Source organism: Plenodomus lingam, assembly GCF_022343315.1.
Source record: "Plenodomus lingam strain CAN1 chromosome Unknown contig_14, whole genome shotgun sequence".
In the NCBI taxonomy this organism is placed as follows: domain Eukaryota; kingdom Fungi; phylum Ascomycota; class Dothideomycetes; order Pleosporales; family Leptosphaeriaceae; genus Plenodomus; species Plenodomus lingam.
In genome coordinates, this window is record NW_027093932.1 from 2,169,548 (window position 1) to 2,189,188 (window position 19,641).

The window sequence follows — 19,641 nt, forward strand, 5'->3', positions numbered from 1 at the left end:
CAGTACTCTTGACCTCGAATAAAATCAGCCTGGCATGTACTCTAGTAGAACGTCTTAGGTAGGGCTTTATATCAGCTTTTTCACACTGACTACGCTTTGTTCGCCAAGATTGCAACTGAGCACGATGTGGTTGTCATTGACAGGTATAGCTCAACCATGGAAGGTCCATTATTATGAAACCAAACTATCGTATATGCTAGACAACCCTACCAATATCCCGATTGTGTGGAACTTGAGGCTCTCTAGTAGAGTAGAGTAGTCCTGGCTTCGGTTGTGAGTCACAGAATTAAAGAGGCCGAGCACATGTCACGTTACATCGTGATAGGACCGTGCCGTGCCGCGCTTTCTGTAGACGCGTTCTCCGTCCGTTGTACATACCTGAGCACTTGCTGATTTCTGCATACAATCCTTCGTCTTTTGTTCGTCATTGATTTGCGGATCCATAGTCTCGTTATTCTCCTCATCTGATAGCAGAGAGACGTCACGATACTTGAAAGACCTCCTGGTCGGGTGTCGCTTAACCAGTACTGCCATAAGTTACCTACCGGTACGGTAAGTTACAGCCAGATGCCTGAAAGCTTGTTCCATGGCCTTCCACCAACGTAACAGTGCGCCAAATAAGACCAGAGGACCATGATTGCCTCGCTGCCTGAGCCCAGTCATAAGAGGCCAGGCCATGTATTGGCGAATAATGTGCTTGTTCAAGCTACACAGCCCGGCGCTACCACAGCAGGCTGCAGGGGCATCAGCTTGGCAACGCCAGTATTTAACAGGCCGCCATCCCCACACTTTCAGCTCTCACGCCTCACGACAAGCCTGAGTTCGACAACCAAAGTGTGCTATCCTTCACCACCAGTGTCGGTTAACACACTAAGCTCCTTGGACCTCGTTCTTTTCTCCCGAGGAAGAGTACAAAGTCTGAGAGTTTCCAGAGCTCCTTTCTCATGACCTGCGTCAACTAACCTGTCCACTCTTTACCCTTCCGTCGCTCGCTACGATTCTGTTCTTCGCCAACATGTTCGGCAAACGCTCTTTTGCTAGCTCGAAAGACCGTTCGGGCAAGATAACCAAAGCACCGAAGAGATCGTTTCGCGAAGCGACGAAGCAGAAGGTGTTGGTCGAGAGGGTGGAAGCGCGCAAGGCTAACCCAATGGCAGAGAGAGATTCTCCGAGTTTGACCTCTGCTATTGTGACTGTAATCGTTGGTGCAGACCAACGAACCTTTGCCGCGCACGAAGATGTCTTGTCTCACTCCCCCTTCTTTGCAGAGATTCTGCGGGACCAATTCTTCGAATCCACCACTCGCCGCATCGATCTGCCCATGGAAGAACCCGAGATCTTCTCGTGCATCCTCGAGTATCTGTACAAAGGTGACTACTATCCTCGCTTGGTGCAAGACAAGCGTAGGCAAACCTGGATGCTCGAAGGTGCCATGAGCTCTCCCGACCCAAACAAACACGGCGACCGTCCCACCGCTGTGGAACCGACCTTTTATCACTCTGGTGTAGGTGATGTGCTCCTGAGAGACACAGCCGTCTACTGCGCCGCCGATCGTTACGGCCTCGACGAACTCAAGAAGCTGTCTTTGCGCAAGCAAGGCTTGCAGAGTGGAATCGAGGTCGGGACGATCCTGCGTTCAGCGCGCTATGCATATGACAATACATCAGACAGCGACAGCCACTTGCGGGCACACTACCTCGCTCTAATCATCCGAAGCAGGAAGACCTTCAAGCGTAGTGGCACCATGCAGATGGAAATGGAGATGGGGGGTAAATTGTTCTTTGACCTGTTCGTGGCTATGTGTAATCATGTTGATGATCTCGTGGACGTGAGGTGAGCCTTGTGTCTTTTCTTGCGTCTTCATATCCAAATCCACATGTGATGTCCGCAGACTGAGAACTGACTCTCCTCTCCAGCAATGCTCGCGGAACTCCAAGGACCATCTGATTCTGATTGCACAGCCCCATTGATCCCGTCAAAGATCAAAGCAAACACGTACACACACGCACAAGCACACAGATCTCGGAGCACACTCAACTTGACCAAATCACGACTCCGACACTCGTCACTCAAATTGCCAACCCCACAGCGAATCTCCCCTTTTGCGCCCACCCCGCTCGTCGAAAAGAAGATAAAACCCCAGAAAAACGACATGGTTGGGATTGACTCTCTTCCATTTGCTTTCCACGGCGCATTTTGAATCACGGTGGCTATCCTTATCGTCAAACTCTTACTCCTCTCTTACCTTTTTACCCCGTGCTGTGTTTGCTCACCCCCTACTCATGTAACCCTAATCCCCTTCCTACCGCCCCAAATCTTCCATTCTCAACTCGTACAACAACAACAACAACAACAATGTATTTGCCCTTTTTTCTTTCTCCTAACCGCCCCCTCTCTGCTTGCGGAGAGAGTACAAGACGACCTTGAGAAACTGCGTTTTCTTTGTTCTGGCTGTGCGTTGGGGAAGTTTATTGGAACCGAGAAATCTGCCTGCTTGTTGTTGTTGTGGAAAATTAAGGGTGTGTTTGTAGGATTAAGGAACATTCATTTCTGGAATCAAAGCGTGGTTCTGCGCTGGTCCGTCCGGGACCGTTGCTGGCGGACAGGTCTCTGGTGGAGACGTTTGCTCCGCTGCAGAACAAGATTGGCCGAGACCGCTTGGAGAAGTTGGGTTGTGGAGGATGGTTTTAGTGGCGATGTAATGAGGAAACAGCGGTCGCCGCTATACTTATTGTGTTCTTGCTTTGCCTGTGTGAGTTGATGTGAAGTTTGAGTTGTTGCGGCCCGTTTACAGGATTACTACTACTGGTAGTATTACTACAACCTATCGGTCAGTCTTGCGGCTATATGCCTACTTCGAATGCGCCGTCGACTAGACTCCAGAACTCCTTGATGACTTCTTTTTGGCCTTGGCCTCCACGGACAGCCATATATCTCCTCTCGTCGATCCTGGGCTCCCAATTCCCTGGGTTCGCATCCACCATCATGCCTCCTGCCTCCTTCAATATCACCCAACCCGCACACACGTCCCAGGCCCAACACCCAGCTTCCCAGTAACTGAACCAGCAAAGTCAGCACAACACAATTTCAACTGTGGACTTTGAAGCAAAGAGAGAGAGTCCTCACATGTCAAGCCCGCCACTAGCCACCCCGCAAAGATTCAACGCCGCGCTTCCAAAACTCCTCAGCCCATGCACCATGCCCCCACCCTCCTCCTTTGTCGCCGCCAGCCTCTTAAACGTCTCACTCTTGACCCTAAAATCATTCCCACTCCTATCGCTGCCCCACTCCACAGCCACCAGACAGCTATTCAGCGAATCCAACGGCGTCGGCGCGCTCAGCGGTAACCGCGTCGTCTGATTGAGATATGCGCCCTGGCCTTTGATCGCCGAGTACAAAGTCTGCGTAAACGGGTTGTACACTACTCCGACTACTGGCTCCAGATCCACGGCAAAGCCCAGCGAGATGGAAACGTAGGGGTACCGGTGGACAAAGTTTGTAGTCCCGTCAATGGGGTCGCATATGAATGTTGGAGCGGCGGTGAGCTTGTCGCCTGGCTTGTAGGTTTCCTCGCCCATGAAGGAGTAAGAGGGGTATTTTTGACGGAGCGTGGTGGAGACGAGGGATTCGACTGCGCAGTCGGTTTCGGTTACTAGGTCGACAGCTGGGTCATGGATTAGTTGTAGTGTTTGCTTTTGAAGTTGTAGACGAGGGGAAAGGGGTTGGATACGTACAGTTCTTCTTGGAGCCTGCGGCATCGGTGCTGGGTGTTGCGGCGACGATGCGTTCGCCGGCTTGTTTGGCAATGGCGATGAGTGAGTCGTGGATGTCGCGGAGGTTGATGTCTGTCATGGTTGCAAGTTGTGTTTGTGTGAGATACAATTGTAAGACGAGATGAAGAGGATTCCACTCCGGTTGCTGTGTTGTCAATGATAACATTCGAGGGGAGCTGGCCAAACATTGGAAGCTACCCCTCGGTGGGGCAACTATGATCGAACGATGCAGGGTCCAGCCACGTGGGGGGTTAAAGGCACGTTGACTTGTCTCTAAATCTGCATCTACTTTGTTCTATCAGTATTTAACGGCCTCTTCACTTAACTTTAGAAAGGAGAAGCACACATACAAGATACATGAAAACCCATCTATCCGCGTTCAAGGCTCCCCAAATGATTTCTCAAACTGCACTTGCTGCTCCTCACACACAGATCTTACACATAAAAAGCCAAACCCCCTTTTCAATCAAGCATGCTTTGTAACCACCAAATCCCCTCACACATGTTCAGGTACTATAGTGTTATAAACTCACTTTCAAGACACAGGCTCACATTCAGCTCTGCATTTTCATTTTCTCTGAGCACACCACTTCCGAGAACTGTACATGAAAGGAAGCAAGAACGATGGTGGAGTAGATTTTAACTACATCCCATCTTTGCGCATGCTCTCCACACGCACAGGCGGAAGAAATAGGCTGCGTCCTCATAATTGTTTAGAAGATAGCAAATGAATTGGGTTATTGATGGTTCTGGAGTCATGCACAATCTTGACGCACGTTTATCGATCGCCTGAAAGACATTCAGACATGTTTGAATACTGTGATTTTGTGTGGTTAAATTGCGACTGCAGTCTCTACTAAGCGGAAACAAATCTTTATGGCCTGCAACCGTTTGCTGCACATACTTCATGTGGGATGAATGCGTCGCTTCCAACCTGCGAGGCCATTGGTATATATCCTTTGGTCTTTGGGCAAAAGGTCATTCCACCGCATAGCAATTCTTTTTGTTTCAGCATCGGGCAAGGTTGGATGTGCTTTTTTGTTATCGAAATGCTTCAGGGAAGCGTGGTGAAGGAAGGAAGGAAGGAAGGAAGAATACACCGGTGGGTAATGAATTGTAGCTGATGATGAAGAAGTGTAAAATTTATACCCATGCCACCCATGTTTTCCCAAGCCATGGATCCGAAAAACAGTTATTTGAACAGTCGTATCAGAACATCGATACATGTCATCGTCAAATGCAAATTCAAACTAAATTCCCAAGAATACACGCTATGAGACCTTATCCCCGTCGCTGCAGGGCGGGAATCATACGAAATGTTATACATGTCTTCTCGTTTCATCATGTATACAATTTCGCATTTCAAGATGTACTATATGCTGGCATTCAAGGACAACGAGCACATATATCTATCGTGTTGGTTTTCGAATTCCATGTAAATTTGCTCATTTCAGCACTTGACGCAGGGTTCTCGGCATTTTGGGTTGGAATATTCGGTGCAGAACGATGAGAAGAATGGATTGAAGGAAAGAGAAAAGATGGACGAGAGAGAGAGGCTTTTATGCAGCACGACACATGCCATTTGAATTAAATTGCCCTCCCTTTTACATTTCCCATCTATCCGCCCCTACAGATTCCCTCTACTCTTCTCCATCTCTTCCGCCAACACCATGCCCACCGGCCCACCCCTACTTCCATCACCGGGCCACTGGTTCTCCGGCACCCGTTCCGCAGGCCAATCCCACTTTCCTTTAAAGTCCTCTGGCGTTCTTCCCTCGATACACTCGACAATGCTGTCTCCAATCACGGGCAGGAATTTGAAGCCGTGACCTGAGCCTCCTGTGGCAACGAACAGACCCTTGTATTTGGGGTGGTAGGAAATAAGGAAATCGCCATTGCGCGTATCCGTGTACCAGCAGATTTTCGTTTTGGTAAAAGGGCGCGAAGGAACGGCAATGGAAGGGTGGATGGCAGTGAGGAAGTCGCGGCATTGGCGTTGGCCTTCTATAGGTACGGCTTGTGTGGGGTCGTCGACAGAGGTGTAGGGGAGGGAGACTGTGATGGTCTCATTTGGGTCGTCGGATTCTGGATGTGGGATTGTTGTTGGGTTCACATAGCCGTGGCCGTGTCGTGCGACTTTGAGGAGTTTCTTAGCTGGTGGGATCATGAATAAGCCATGGGAGAGGTTGAGGATGGTGGGTTGATTGCCGAGAGCGGCTTCTTCGTAGGAGGAGATGGGCATGTAGCATACGGCTTGTCCAGTGGCCATGCATAGGCCGCGTAGATCGATGAGCGAGGCTGTCCAGGCGCCTGCGGCGAGGATGGTGAGGTCGGCTTTTAGCTCTCTGCCATCTTGTAATCGCACACCCAATACAGCGTTGGCTTTGTGGTCGATAATCAACTTCTTCACTCCCGAAGTCACAAAATTGACTCTGTTCAACGCCTCGACCTTCTTCCGCAGCCACAACATGGCACCTTGCGCGTCAGCCCAACCTGAACTCCAGTTCACATATCCTGTTTTGCCACTGCCCCATTCGTCGGTCCCTTCTAGACCGCATGCTCGTCGAATATGTGCAGCTGAGGTCAAGACTTCGACCTTGTCTGTGCCAATCGCGCGCACGTTTGCCAGGGAATCTGACACGTATTTCTGCTCCGGACCCCAGGCGACGACAGCCAGTCCGACCTGGTGGTAGTGCTCGGGTGCGAAGTCGGTACGCCAGCGCTCCATGGCCTTGGTCGCCAGGCGTGTGTAGTGCGCTGCTGCATAGTCAGGACGGATGATACGGGAGCTGTCAATCTGTATGACGGGGTGAGTTTCATGGCATCTCAAACGGCTCGGAGAAGGGCAGCGCCATTTCTGCATTTCTGCATCCTGTGGCTCTCAAACACGTACACTAGAGCCATCCGGCGCAGGAAACGGTTGGCGGTCTACCACGGTGATGGTAGTTTTGGCATACCGAGGGTTATTGCACAACGACCATGCTGTAGAGAGACCGAAAGCACCACTTCCGACAATCAAGATGGATGAGTGTGTGTTTGTGGACGCTGCCGAGGCCATTGGGAGATGAAAGGTACAGATATGTACGAGGAAGAGATATTTACAAGATTTCTAGGAATTACAAGAAAGAGCGCAAAGGCCGGTCTGCAAAAATCGTCGACTACCTGCTCAGCGTATAAATATTTCGTCCATGCTGCAGCTGCTGCCACGCGTGATGAAATCTGATGCCGCCGATCTCGTTGCTTGATGACAGGGCATGGCCACGGCCATTCGCGGTTCAATGCGCGTCGCTCGTGGTTCGAGGCGGCGGTGGGGAGTTTAGTGGGGGAGTGGGGGTGGAGTTGGAAGCATGGACTAACGTTACCGGTAACTTATCCCAGACGATCGGGTCGTAGAAAATTGAAGAGGCAGAAACAATCGAACATCGCGAATCTTCCCAACCCCAGATTACACCTTCACGTCGACCGCCTGCGCTCCTTCCTGCCCCAACAGCCCCAATTGCCCTTCATGGCGAAGCTTCCAAAGCCGCCAAAGGCCTTTTCCGCAAAACCAGCCGCATTGCCTACGCAGCGGACCTTGCCACTGCCCTTGCAACAACAACGCATACAACAGCAGCAGCAATGGCAACAACAACAACAACAGCAGCAAAGACAGCCACAGCGCCCAGCTGTCGAGCCATTGCTACACCGGCCCGAGCGCACGCCACAAGAAAACATTAGGAAAGCCTGGGAGGCGCGACCCAGACTCTCAGACCTGCAGAAACTCTCTGACGAAGAAATCAACTCAGCACATCACCAGGCCAAGGTGAACAAATGGCGGCAACGAGCTTTCTTTGGCGTCAGCCTCGCTGCCTTTGGGCTGGGCATGTATGGCGTCATGCTCTATGTCTCGTTGAATACTGAAGTTCCTGTCGTGGACCTCGCTGAGGATCTCTCTGACAGGTTCGACAAGGAAGCCGATGGCTACGACGAGAAGGTCAGCCTGGCGGAAAAAACGATGCTCCTCAACTGGAGACGCAAGAAGCTCACGCAAATGGCGAGGGGACATGTGCTGGAGGTGGCAGTCGGTACAGGCAGGAACATTCCGTACTACAACACAAAGCACTGCGCAACGGTCACCTTGCTCGACCAAAGCGGGCCTATGCTCGCTGTTGCGAAGCGCAAATGGAATGATACACACAAGGAGTACTTTAGCCGCACCTTCTTCAAGCAGCAATCCGCACTCGACCCCATCATACCACCTTGGGACGCCCAACAAGGTTATGATACAGTGATACAGACCATGGGTCTCTGCTCGACGCCAGAACCCGTGAAGCTGCTCCAAAACATTGAAGCGTCTACAAACGAAGACGGGCAGATACTGCTACTAGAGCACGGCAAGTCGCATTACGATTGGCTGAACAAGATACTGGACAAGACAGCGCCTGCACACGCGAATGAACATGGCTGTTGGTGGAACAAGGACATTGGGCAGATTGTCGAGGAGAGCGGGTTAGAGGTCGTAAACATGAAGCGATACAACCTGGGCACCACGTGGTGGCTCGTGTTGAAGCCGCGCAAGGGCATGCGGAAAAAGCTCGCCGACAAAGTGGCAGCCGCAGTCGAGCAGTCGGCTGGGGCACAGGCTACGCAGCCCGAGGGGACTGTCACACAATCAAAGTCGTGGTGGCCGTTCTGGCGATGAAATGTTCTGGTACAACTCTTTCCCCACATTTTCAGGCCCATGAACTTGCGGACAGCCGCAGTATGACCGCAGCCAGAAACGACACACGGATCACCAGAGTGATGATCAGGAGTGTGCTTGGAAGTGGGAAGTGGGAACTTGGAACTTGGTGTGATGGGCTACTACAATATCTGGCGAAGACGAGTTGGGGTGGAAACGGACGTCAACGTTGATCATGGATCTTTGATGGTTGAGGGGTAATGGACCGATTTCGGTATGCCGTTAGCAGAGTTGCTGAAAACAACAGCAAGTCAAGCGAGATCGATCATCGATCTGCAGTCAGGTTCCCATGGGCAGTCAAAGAAAAAAGAGACGTGTAACTTTGGGTCGGAAGCACCGAAAGGTTAGCGTTTTGCTTATCAGCTGCAGTGGCTACTCTAGGTCGCATGGTGTTGCTGGAGAGAGCTTGAGCAGTAGGGTTCTCGCATATAACGTTTGTCGACTCTCCTCTCACATGCTCGTTCTGAACGTTGGATGGAGGGGAAACAAGAAGGATGAGATCTAGTTCGGCGCGCTACCTCTCCGTTCCCCACCGAAAAGTGACGCTCGCTGCGGCGCACATGCAGACCGGGAGCTGGATGGCATTTGCGCCTGGCCTCATCAGGACAAGCCGGCTGTAGGTTCCCTGCCCGCCAACGGAAATGGTGGCACGTCGCGTGCGTCTTGGTGTGTCTGAGGCGCCGAAAAGCATGTGGAGAGGTAGAGTAACTGGAGAGAGCTTGGTTGTGAAACACGACTGCAGAACCACAAGGCACACAGGCGCATGTACCGGTAGTAGTTTCAGCAACAGCAACAGCAGCAGTACTCTACAGCAGTAGCAGCAATAGCAACAACAACATCACTAAACAACATCACGCCACGACCAAGAGCAATGCGAGCGGGCCAGTTTCTTTGTCTGCCGCTTGCAAATTCAGTGTTTGCCGAGGCCTGCCCGCGCACATTTGGTCTGGCAAAGTCCGTTGCAAAGGAAAAAAAAAGGAAGAAAAAAAAATAGCCAGACATGGATGGAGGGGGAAAGCTTCACCGCCCTAGGACACCCCGGCTTGTGTCTGAAGACTAACTCCACATCTGGTTCGTCGTCGACGAAAGTTTGGGACAAAAGAATGGCTGGCCGGCTGCGGGCGCTGCGGAAGAGGATGAAATCGGTAGTCTATGCAGGCAGCGACAGATGGCTTTTGAGGCCGTTCAAGGTGCAAAGCTGCAGACTGCAAGAGGCAAGAGGCAACCGAGTGAGCAAGAGGAGGCGGAGGCGGTCAAGGCCGGGGACAGTTGTTTTTGACGGGACCCGCCCAGATGCGCATGGATGGCGAGGAGCATGAGGTCACACACTCTAGAACCTTGCCAGTGGAGGGATTGCGTGCCTGGGCAAGGCCGTAGGGTTCCATGTGGGTTCACCTAACCAAGGGCCAAAACTTGTAGTCTGCATTCTGGTTGGTACCCTTGGCCTTAGCTATGTACCTACAGAGACGCGCCTGGGTTAGTGTGTACATGGTTGGCTGTGTTTGTATGTATGTCTGCATGCACAGTATGTACACAGTACATGGAGTACTCGAGTAGGGAGAGAGTAGGTACTTGTACATGCTGTATGTACTATCGGTACTAGAGAGAGAGGGAGCATGTAAGTAGTTGGCCACTATAGCCTACCTCACACCCACCTCCTGGTCCGTTCTGGCTTGTCATCAGATGTCTCGCTGCTTTGGCTGGCTGGCCAAGTCTGGGGGACGTGACACTGACAATGGGATGTGCTGCCCTTCCCGGTGTGTTGTGTTGAATTGCCCGGGCGCAGCACACAGCTGAGACTTGCATCTGCCCAATGCGCCCCTCCCTCTCCGCGAGACAGGACAGGACAGGCAACGGGCAGAGGGTCCACTCACCCCAGTGTGCCCAGTGTAGGTAGCCATCTATCCAGTGTCAAGTTGTGTGTCCTGTATCTGGCTGTCTGGCTGTCTGGCTGTCTGGCTGTCTGGCTGTCTGGCTGTCTGGCTGTCTGGCTGTCTGGCTGTCTGGCTGTCTGCCTTGGGTTGGCTTGGTCTGGTGGCACTTTACTGCAAGCTTGCATGATGATGCAGCCTGCCACGGCTTCCTCCCGATCCAATGTGCGGTGCCATGCGCAACCCACAACGTCTACTACTATGATGTGCCCTGTACCTACTACTAGTCCCCGCCAGCCAGACCAGAAAGCAAAAGAGAACAAACAAGCAGAGACAGTCTAAAATTACCTAGAGTAGCATGCTGTCCTACCCTCCAGTCTACTCTTACCATCTACTCTACCTACCTTAGTACCTCCCACAAGAGAGATGATCCCGGGAAAACACTCAGATTCACATTCACCCTACCCAGCGCACAGACATCCAGCCGCTGCCTAGTCCTGCTTTCTTCACCACTTGCTCCACCTCTGCCCTCCCCTTCCGTCCTTTTCTCGTCGCCTCTGCCTCTCTCTCTCTCTCTCTCTCTCTCTCTCTCTTGCCACCTTTTCCTTGCACACACTGCACTGCATCAGGGACACCTCGATTGACTGACCTGATCTGACCTGTTCTGTCGTCTTCTATTTTCCACCATTCCCCGCTGAACAACTCGTGGTGGTCGTGTTGTTGCCAGTGTTTCTTTTCTTTTTTTACTTCTCTCTGACTACCTTTACTACTACCTTTGACTGTCGCCGGCTGTGTTGGGTTTCGTAACCAGAGGCGGCAACAGCAGCCACTCGCCTCCGCCCAATTACGTCTTTCACGCCCCCCGCCCCTCCCCCCCCCCCTCTCAGGAGACAAGCCGGGCAAGTGACCGTTGCAAGTGCCGCCGGTTCAACAACCAGCTCTCCCCACTCATCCATCACCATCATCCTCTTCCTCATTCTCATCATCACTACTACTACTACTACTACTACTACTCTACTACTATTGTTGCATTCAATCAAAACTCGTCCACTCCTCATCGTCGCCTTGATCTCGGACGCCTCTTCTCCCTCTCCGACGTCCAAAAGGTCGTGTGGCCGCATGTAAAGAAAAAAGTCGCCGCCCTCCCTGCTCTACCTTGCATACCCCGGCGGCTCGCTTTCCAGGTGTATACAGTAGGCTGCATCAACCTGCATTCCGCCCGCAACCAATCGCCGCCCCTGCAGTCTCACCAGCAACCACAACTTTTTGGCTGCCTCATCCATCCCCTTTGCCAGCCTACTTGTTGTTTGCCCTTCTTTTTGCCCTTCTTCCTCTTCTTTCTTCTCCTCTTTTTGCAGTCGCCCTCCGATCTCCCTTCCTCTCCCCACCCCCCGCGCGACCACTGCGACTGTGTCGCCACAGCACACAATGGGCTACAACACGCGCCGCAAGTCGCTGTCACTGCCCTCGCTCGGCATACAGCTGCCTGGAGCACCGCGACTGGCGCGCTCACCGCCTTCGACAACCGACAGCCAACACCCGCACCTCGCAAAGAAGCAGAAACGCTCCCACTCGGGCTCCAGCGCATCCTCGCCCACACAACCCCGCCCCACCAGTTTGCGCTTCGACGACCGTCGTCCAAAGAGCTCCGGCCGCGTCGCAGACACGCCGCCACCCTCGCCCGGCGGCGAGTCTGGCTCCAATAAAGTCGACACCCAGGGCATCGACGATGAAATCGTGGTCGGTGTCATCGGCCAGCTGCAGAAGACGGGCAACCGACCCCACCTTTTGAAGGAGCTGGCAACCGTTCTGTCGCCCACCATCCCCATAGTAGAGAGGTACGTACCACACCACCGAGACGCAGTGTTCCCCCCCCCCCACTCATGGTTACGCATGCTGACGTGCCACTTATAGTTCCGCCAATCCGGCCGCCATCATCTCGTCCCGCCTGGCCACCTATCTCAAGCGCACCTGGACAGCCCTCTCGAGATGTCCCCTGGATAAGAAGCTTGTGGGTACCCATCCCAAGCGCGTATACTACTTCCTCTCGACCTGCCCGCACCAGCCGATCCCTGCCGACGGAGGCAACGTTCCATCTGCGGCGCGCATCATCTCCCCATCGCTCTCTTCTGCGGCTTCTGAGGAGGAGGAGGATCTGGATGCGCGTTCACGAGCTCGCATGTCGCCATCGCCAGAGCTGGATCTCTCCGACTACGACAGCAACGCCAGCGATCCCTTCTCGAATCAAAGTCACCCACCGACGACGGCGAATATTGCAAACAACCGAAGGGCACAATCACCGCCATTAGAAAAAGATGAACGCGAGTTCACCCAGACTGCCTCCTTCCTCCAGCAACGGCGGAGGAGTCAGGAAGCCGAGCGATCGGCCCGTGCTTCGGCAGAGCCAAGCACAAAGCAGGATGTCGTCATGGACGAAGTCTCCCATTCAATTGAAGAAACGGAGGAGAGTGCGGCACGCAAGAATTCGGAAGCAGCGGCTGCTCTATTTGGTCACTTGGACCACCTCTCCAGTTTCCAGGCAAGCCTTGTACCCAGCAGTCCAGCCGTAAAACCCACGCTTCACATGGAGATGCCTCCCCCTTCGTTGAAGCGCAAACAGCCGAAATTCGAATTGGACGACGAGGAGGATTGGGCCATGAAGAGCCCCGAGAGCATCCATGTCGACGAGCTCGACGACCTTTTCGACGACTGCAATTGACTGGGCCATCTACCAGATTGTACCATTTCTCATCTTCATTGGTATACACTATCTACGACGGTCACGACTTTCTAGGCGTTTAATCATCTCATCTTTCCCTTCCTTATCCGTGTATTATCTCTTCTTTTTTCTTTTTCTCTTTCCGTCGTCCTTGTCTCAAGCCGCAGTCCCATGGACTTTGTTATTTCGTCACTTGCGTTGCATCATATACTCTCGGGAGTTGGGATATCACTACGGAGTTCTAGAGATGTGTGATTGTCTAGGACGGAACTTTGTACGATATTGTAGAGTTTGTGTTCTCCCATGGAGTGTGCGGATTAGTGGCGCAGGGGAATTTTCGGCTGAGGGCACTGGCTGTTGCTCGGCGCAGTAATGAGAGCCCTATGATCCTGGAATCGCGGCCATGAACGGACTTGTAATACTTCGGTAGGGGATGCAAAAGCGCAAGGGAACGGAGAGGTTGGAATCGATCTCCCGGCGATTGCGGCGATATGTGGGATATCCGGGACCCTAGATTAGATAAGAAAACGTCAACCAAATTGAAAAACAATTGATATCAACGACAGCTACAACAACCGACATGTATCTCCAGACTATGGCCTGCACTCTTTGATGGCTCGAGTCAAGTGACAAGACCGCCTATGTACGTATGATGGATCGATAGGTGCTTGCCGCAGTTCCCGCAAAGCAGCTACGAGAGTTCGCGGGCCAGGCCTCACCGCTGCAACGAGATACGAGCTAGGTAGTCCCTTGCCTCCCACGTACCTGTTTCACTCACCGCCCAGTCAAGCCGATGGGCCAGCAAGGATAGACTTCAACGGCCACCTATCCCTTCTGCCGCTACTGTACAGTCGACAGCTACGTGAGCTAGGGTAACAGCTCCTAATGCACAACAGCTCAGCGAAAACTGGGTCGCCCACTGGCCATTTTTCCCTTTCTACCATGTCCGCCCAACTGGTGGTGTGTGTCTGTCTCCACGGATGCTAAGGACGACCGACGGTGGGCGAGTGCGGATGCTTGGCGATTGTGATTCCCGAGCACCCACCAGACCTACCTACCGGCTATGGTACACCATGTAGCGTCTGACTGTGGGAAAGTGTGATCTTGAAGGGAACGTGTGCGCCTCACTTTGGATGACAGCAGACATCTTTCTACAAGGGGTATAAGCGCCCGTCCTTTTTGAACTCATTCTCGATTGAGAAACAAAGTCATCATCTGAAGACCCTCTTGTCACCAAAAAAAAACCTCCATCTGTGTCGTTCGCAGGCACCCTTTTTAATTGTCAATCGCCAGCAAAGACGAAACAGAAGAAAGCAAAGATTAAGAGAGAAAAAAAAAGAGGAAGGTTGGGTGAGCAGAAGCCAGGGTTGATCAGATCGCAAGCGAGTCCAATGAGGTTGGGCTCTCCTCTCTCTTTCCCAGCCTACTTTTTACGATTCAGCCAAAAGAGCCCAACCACGTCGCACGTAAGAGTGCGCGCGCGTGCTGGCGTTTTGGTGCTTGCGCGACACGTTTCCATTTTCATTGCTTTGTTGCGTATTGGGGACCATCGTACAGCCAGCCATTCGCCCGTGAGTCGGATTATCTGTTGCCCGTCTACCTATCCTGGCCCATTTTCTGGACTGAGAGCACTGCAGGGTGCCGAGGTTGTGGTTGGGAGTGAAGGTAGGCTAGACCGCTTACTCGTGTTGGACGTTGGAGAAGGATTGGGGAATTGTGCAAAAGAGGGAGAGAAAGAGGGGAAATTGTGCAGCGGCTTCACAAGAGTGGTGTGAGGATTGAAAAGAGCTGGAATTCGAGGTCGAGGGGGAAGAAGTTCTTCGTGGGCCTGGATTGGAGTCACAAAGTCGATCGCGCATCTACCCGGACGCGGTGTACCAGCCTTGCTCCACTATCCAGACTTGACAACAGAACGATTGACAGCTCAACGGCACTCACCCAACATCAAGCATTCAACCCTTCCTTCAACTCTCTACCGTTTTGACTGGCGGCAAATCAGCAACGCTGCCTGCAGACGGGTACGGCCGCGTCAACAAGTGGCTCGACCACGTCGACGTAGCCCCTTCTGACTCCGACTCTGACTCGGGCTACGTCCTCTCCGATTCCTCCAGTACATCTGCTGGTTCTCGACCGAGAAGGAGAAGTAGCAAAAAAAGGCAAACTAGCATGTCGATCGCACCTTCAAGAGCCAGGAGTAGGAGTCGTGCGCCGAGCACACGGGCGCCACTGAGCCCTGCGCCGGTCGTAGTGGACATTTCAAGGGGTGGTGCAAAGACGCCTCTTATCATTGATGTGCCGGCACGCCCGAGAAGCAGAAGTGTGGGGAGAAACGGACCGCTTATGGATACGCCGGGACTGAGTGGTGGAAGAGGCATGTTCAAGAGGCTCATCGTAGCTTGTGATGGGACGTGGAACAATTCCGACAATGGAATGAAGAATGGCAGTATCGCGATCCCCAGCAACATTACCCGGATATCAAGAGCTATCAAAGCAGTCAGCCAAGATGGCGTCCCGCAGATTGTCAACTACCAACAAGGTCTTGGTACAGAAGGAGGGCGTGTGTCCAGAGTCATTGGGGGCGCAACGGGCAAAGGACTGGCAGAGGAAGTCAGAGAATCCTACTCCTTTCTCGCCAACAACTACCACCCTGGCGACGAAATCTTCCTGCTCGGCTTCTCTCGCGGAGCCTTTACAGCGCGCAGTATCGGCGGACTGATTGGCGAAATCGGGCTCCTGACGAAAAAAGGGCTCAACACGCTCCCAGAAGTCTACGAAGACGTGCAAAACAGGCGGAATCCCGATTACCGCCCCAAACACCCAGACGTTCCTTTTCCCCGGAAACCCAGCGCAGGCGACCCCCGCTATGCCGAGGAACTTGAGCGGAGAGGGCTGACCAGGCTCGACATACCCATAAAAGTAATCGCCGTATGGGATACTGTCGGAAGTCTGGGCATCCCGCGAATTGGCATCCTCCAACGCGCAGGCTTGCAAATGAAGCAGTCCCGGGCTACCTCGTTCCACGACACCAAACTCTCCAATTGCATCGAGAATGCGTTTCAGGCGCTTGCCCTGGACGAATCTCGCCCCTCCTTCGCCCCCGCTGTCTGGGAGAAGCCCGAGGGAAACCGGACTACGCTGCGGCAAGTGTGGTTTCCCGGCGCGCATGCGAATGTAGGGGGTGGATACGATGACATGCAGCTCGCGAATATTACGCTGGCGTGGATGATGAGCCAGTTGGAGCCTTTTCTGGATATGCGGGACGAGTACTTGTTTGAGCAGGATGAACTGAATGAGAAGTACTATAAAAAGGAGGAGGGTGCGGTGAGACCGTGGAGTTTTGGCAGGATATACAGTGAGGTCAAGGGGGCAATGGCGCTGGGTGGATCAACAGTAAGTATTCAACATTTCAAGTTCCTCTCAGTCCTAGACGTTGAATACCGCAATGGAATGCGGGAAGTCGGTGGAAGAAGAAGAAGAGGGCAAAAAAAACTTGAACACTGACACAACGACTCAGATCCGCAAGCCAGGCCACTACACCCAAGTCGACCCCTTCACCGGCCGGCAAACTGACCGTCCCCTCCGCCAAACAAACGAATACATCCACCCCTCCGTCCGCACCCGCCACCGCCTCGAAGGCCCCGGCATCCTCGACCGCGGCGCCTACGAATGCCGCGCCCTAACCGACACCTACAAGCTCGTCGTGGACTACGGCCTCAACAACCAACGCGCCTCAGACCCAGAAGTCTACTGGAAAATCAAATGGCGGGACTCCGCCGCCGTCAAAATCCTCCCCGAAGCCCCCCTCTGGCGTCTCGAGCGCGAACTCGCCCGCCGCGACTCCCAAACCTACGACTACATCAAGCGGCCCCCCGCAACGCCGACTTCGAGCAAAACTAAGAAGAAACAGCGACCCCTGAGTGCAGACATGAGCGCCAGTCGCGTCCCCAGCGGTCTTGCAAGTCCCAGTGCGGCTTCGCGTCGTCGTCGCGATACTTTTGGGCCCCGCCAGACTTTTCCGGCAGATGATGGGCGCGCGACGCCCCGGCGTAGCAAGACGCTGGTGAGTGAGCGTGTGGGCGAGGGTGTGCGGACGCGGAGTCGGGCGCGTAGTGTCGAGTTTGATGATCGGGAGACGGAGATTCGAGAGGGGATGCCGCATCGGAGGGAGAAGGATAAGGCGTGGTGGGAGGCGCGGAGGGGGATGTAGATTGGGGGGATGGTACTGGGTTTCAAGGCATGCGAAGGGTGGGTGTGCGTGTGTGTGTTTGGGGAGAGGGAGGGGGAGGGGAGGGGGGGGGGGAAGTGGTGCAGGCAAAAGGAAAAGGAAGTAGCGAGACGAGCAAAGAACACTCACCTACGGAAGGTCATGGCTATTCACGCACTCTATGAATACGACACTGAACGAATTGGAGACGTCAAAAAAATCATCACGTTTGGTAGCGTTGCTGTCGCTATTATTATTATTATTATTATTAGTATTTTTACTATTACTGCTACGCTACTACTACCGCTATATACATACATAGTCTAAATACCCTAATCTCTTGCGAAAAGTATGGGATGATGCGAGATGCGAGAATGGGGGTTTCATCCTAACGCAATGCGCCTTTTTTCCTTTTTTCTATTTTACTTTGCGGAAGGACTCTTCTAAAACTAAAGTGGAGGGGAGTGCCTGGGAAGGGGGGCAGTGCTGGTGCTGGTGCTAGTGTGGAGGGTATAAAAGCATTCCGCTGTGATGGCTTGTTGCTGTTGAATTACCGTACATGCCGTGGGAGATGTTTTGGAATAATGATGAGTCTTCCGTTTTATGTGTGGAAGTCGTCAAAACAACAAAGTGCATGCAGCTTGTGTTTTTCTGAATCGATGCTGAAGCGATGGGATGGACAAGTCTGACCTCTTCTGAGATTTTGTGGAGTGAGTTTTGAAAGAAAAGAGGTCCTAACTTGGTATTTCTCTTCATCAAGTCTTTCCTACATGGAAACAAGGGGGTGTGTGTGTATAAGAGAGGCTATGGTACAGCCATGAGGATCCATCTTCTTTACCCTCGATTGTCCATGTGATTCCCGCTCTGCAACGAAACATCACATGAACCTGTCGGCATGGCCACACAGACTCCGACCTACCAAATCATGAGCCAGACAGATTCCGTTCCTGGATCCGCTCGCACCTTCGCACTCAACCCTATTTTCTCGCTCGAGCTCCTTTTCCTCCACGACAAAATTAAAGTTTGAAGCCTTGCCATGGGCTGAAGCACCTCTTTTGCGTTCCAGTGGGCTTCACATTGCCAAATGTCTGGATTACGAGTACCATATGCCGGCGAGTCTTTCTTGTTCACGCCGGAAAACGCGAAGGATGCGTGGGATATGCGTCTTCGCAAGAGCGTGTAAAAGGTCTCCCCTTGGACCGATACACGCCATTATAGCACCACCCATACTTCATGTATAATGAGAAAAATCATGGACGGCAATGAAATGTCTGTGTGGCTGGTCGGTCTCGCGCTGTGCCGTGTTGTATCAAGCATACCCCCGTTTCGAAAAGAAGGATTCATTTTTTGATGGGATCGTTTTCTCTTCAATCTCCTTGTTTCTACGAACATGGAATCGGCTGGCTCCAGAGTTTGTGAGGAGCCCATGCGTGGCTGTGTGGTGCTGTTTGCTCGGGTGGGAGAGGGGATAAAGGCTCCCTGCTTGCTGCCTTCCTCGCAGGGTTTTTTAGACTCAAAGATTAGCAGGGACTTGCATATGTGTTGTCTTATGAAACTGAAAAAATCAGGGTTGATGTCTGCTAGTGTTTGTGGACTGAGATGAGTTTTGACATGTCATGTTTGCGCGCGTCTACACTGTATGATGACATCAACGGTACGCATTTGGCGTCTACCCTACCTATGCTTTCGTTTTTCCCACTATATTGATGTTGACAAACGCAGAGCGACACCACTCATGCATTTTCCCATTCCCAGCAGTTGCAAAGATGAGCGGGCCTAAACTACCGCACTATTCTACTGAGACACCGCTTCTTGAATGATGTTATCACAGAATTCTACCGCCAATTATGTCAATAAAGCTACCAAATTCTGACTTGCCGTTGATCACTTGTATTCAAATCAAAGTGCGACTGCTCGAAAGCTCGCAGATCGCCAACATCACTATGTGCTTGTTCTCTTGTGACCTCATCTAATTCAATAAGGTCTGTCACATACTTGTAATATGCTTGCATCTAGTGAGATCTTTTCGTTGTGTCGCAAATGCTTCCTAATAAGGTTTAGAAGTGCACGATAGTATACTGTCCCAACCTTCGAAGCCAATTCAAAGCCAATTGCTACCGAAAGGTGTACAGCTATGCCGTGTAGTTGACTAACACACCACGTTCACGTCACTCCGTTCAAACCATCCAGACATCAGAATTCATTACTCTTTGGTAATTTCCATCAAGTATCAAGAGAAATAAAGGTTTCGCCAGCGCAACATGGGTCTCAAGTCCATACATTTTCAACCCAGGAAGAATTGCAGGAGAGGTGATGGGAGGATGAGGAGAAACGCGGGCTTTAGCATTTATAGG

At 52.4% G+C, this 19,641-nt stretch overlaps 6 protein-coding genes across 6 annotated transcripts; 4 read left to right on the plus strand and 2 right to left on the minus strand.

Annotated features, from left to right (window-relative positions):
• Positions 1-932: 932 nt before the first annotated feature.
• On the plus strand, positions 933-2,766 carry IAQ61_002762 (uncharacterized protein). The gene is made up of 2 exons (XM_066095684.1): positions 933-1,828; positions 1,917-2,766. The coding sequence occupies exons 1-2, from the start codon at positions 1,016-1,018 to the stop codon at positions 1,968-1,970; spliced, it is 867 nt and encodes a 288-aa protein (XP_065954520.1). The 5' UTR covers positions 933-1,015; the 3' UTR covers positions 1,971-2,766.
• On the minus strand, positions 2,767-4,861 carry IAQ61_002763 (uncharacterized protein). Its single transcript, XM_066095685.1, has 3 exons — positions 3,735-4,861; positions 3,127-3,664; positions 2,767-3,057 (listed from the first exon to the last, which is right to left on the minus strand). The coding sequence occupies exons 1-3, from the start codon at positions 3,937-3,939 to the stop codon at positions 2,844-2,846; spliced, it is 957 nt and encodes a 318-aa protein (XP_065954521.1). The 5' UTR covers positions 3,940-4,861; the 3' UTR covers positions 2,767-2,843.
• Positions 4,862-5,103: 242 nt separating this feature from the next.
• IAQ61_002764 (uncharacterized protein) lies at positions 5,104-7,133 on the minus strand. Its single transcript, XM_066095686.1, has 2 exons — positions 6,667-7,133; positions 5,104-6,570 (listed from the first exon to the last, which is right to left on the minus strand). The coding sequence occupies exons 1-2, from the start codon at positions 6,829-6,831 to the stop codon at positions 5,401-5,403; spliced, it is 1,335 nt and encodes a 444-aa protein (XP_065954522.1). The 5' UTR covers positions 6,832-7,133; the 3' UTR covers positions 5,104-5,400.
• A 145-nt stretch (positions 7,134-7,278) lies between these two features.
• On the plus strand, positions 7,279-8,454 carry IAQ61_002765 (uncharacterized protein; the record flags this gene model as incomplete). Its single annotated transcript, XM_003843456.1, has 1 exon — positions 7,279-8,454. The coding sequence occupies one exon, from the start codon at positions 7,279-7,281 to the stop codon at positions 8,452-8,454; it is 1,176 nt and encodes a 391-aa protein (XP_003843504.1).
• Positions 8,455-10,656: 2,202 nt separating this feature from the next.
• Positions 10,657-13,728, plus strand: IAQ61_002766 (uncharacterized protein). Its single transcript, XM_066095687.1, has 2 exons — positions 10,657-12,202; positions 12,279-13,728. The coding sequence occupies exons 1-2, from the start codon at positions 11,793-11,795 to the stop codon at positions 13,081-13,083; spliced, it is 1,215 nt and encodes a 404-aa protein (XP_065954523.1). The 5' UTR covers positions 10,657-11,792; the 3' UTR covers positions 13,084-13,728.
• Positions 13,729-15,249: 1,521 nt separating this feature from the next.
• On the plus strand, positions 15,250-17,290 carry IAQ61_002767 (uncharacterized protein; the record flags this gene model as incomplete). The annotated part of the gene is made up of 2 exons (XM_066095688.1): positions 15,250-16,473; positions 16,598-17,290. The coding sequence occupies 2 exons, from the start codon at positions 15,250-15,252 to the stop codon at positions 17,288-17,290; spliced, it is 1,917 nt and encodes a 638-aa protein (XP_065954524.1).
• Positions 17,291-19,641: the final 2,351 nt, after the last annotated feature.

Bases quoted from the DNA above. Each gene is read 5' to 3' on its own strand.
- IAQ61_002764 (XM_066095686.1), bottom strand. From the start codon at position 6,831: ATGGCCTCGGCAGCGTCCACAAACACACACTCATCCATCTTGATTGTC. The intron at 6,571-6,666 runs GTACGTGTTTGA...CCCGTCATACAG, and splicing joins CTGCGCCGGATGGCTCTAGT to ATTGACAGCTCCCGTATCAT.
- IAQ61_002763 (XM_066095685.1), bottom strand. From the start codon at position 3,939: ATGTTATCATTGACAACACAGCAACCGGAGTGGAATCCTCTTCATCTC. The intron at 3,665-3,734 runs GTACGTATCCAA...TCCATGACCCAG, and splicing joins CGCAGGCTCCAAGAAGAACT to CTGTCGACCTAGTAACCGAA. The intron at 3,058-3,126 runs GTGAGGACTCTC...TTGCTGGTTCAG, and splicing joins GCTAGTGGCGGGCTTGACAT to TTACTGGGAAGCTGGGTGTT.
- IAQ61_002762 (XM_066095684.1), top strand. From the start codon at position 1,016: ATGTTCGGCAAACGCTCTTTTGCTAGCTCGAAAGACCGTTCGGGCAAG. The intron at 1,829-1,916 runs GTGAGGTGAGCC...TCTCCTCTCCAG, and splicing joins ATGTTGATGATCTCGTGGAC to CAATGCTCGCGGAACTCCAA.
- IAQ61_002766 (XM_066095687.1), top strand. From the start codon at position 11,793: ATGGGCTACAACACGCGCCGCAAGTCGCTGTCACTGCCCTCGCTCGGC. The intron at 12,203-12,278 runs GTACGTACCACA...TGCCACTTATAG, and splicing joins ACCATCCCCATAGTAGAGAG to TTCCGCCAATCCGGCCGCCA.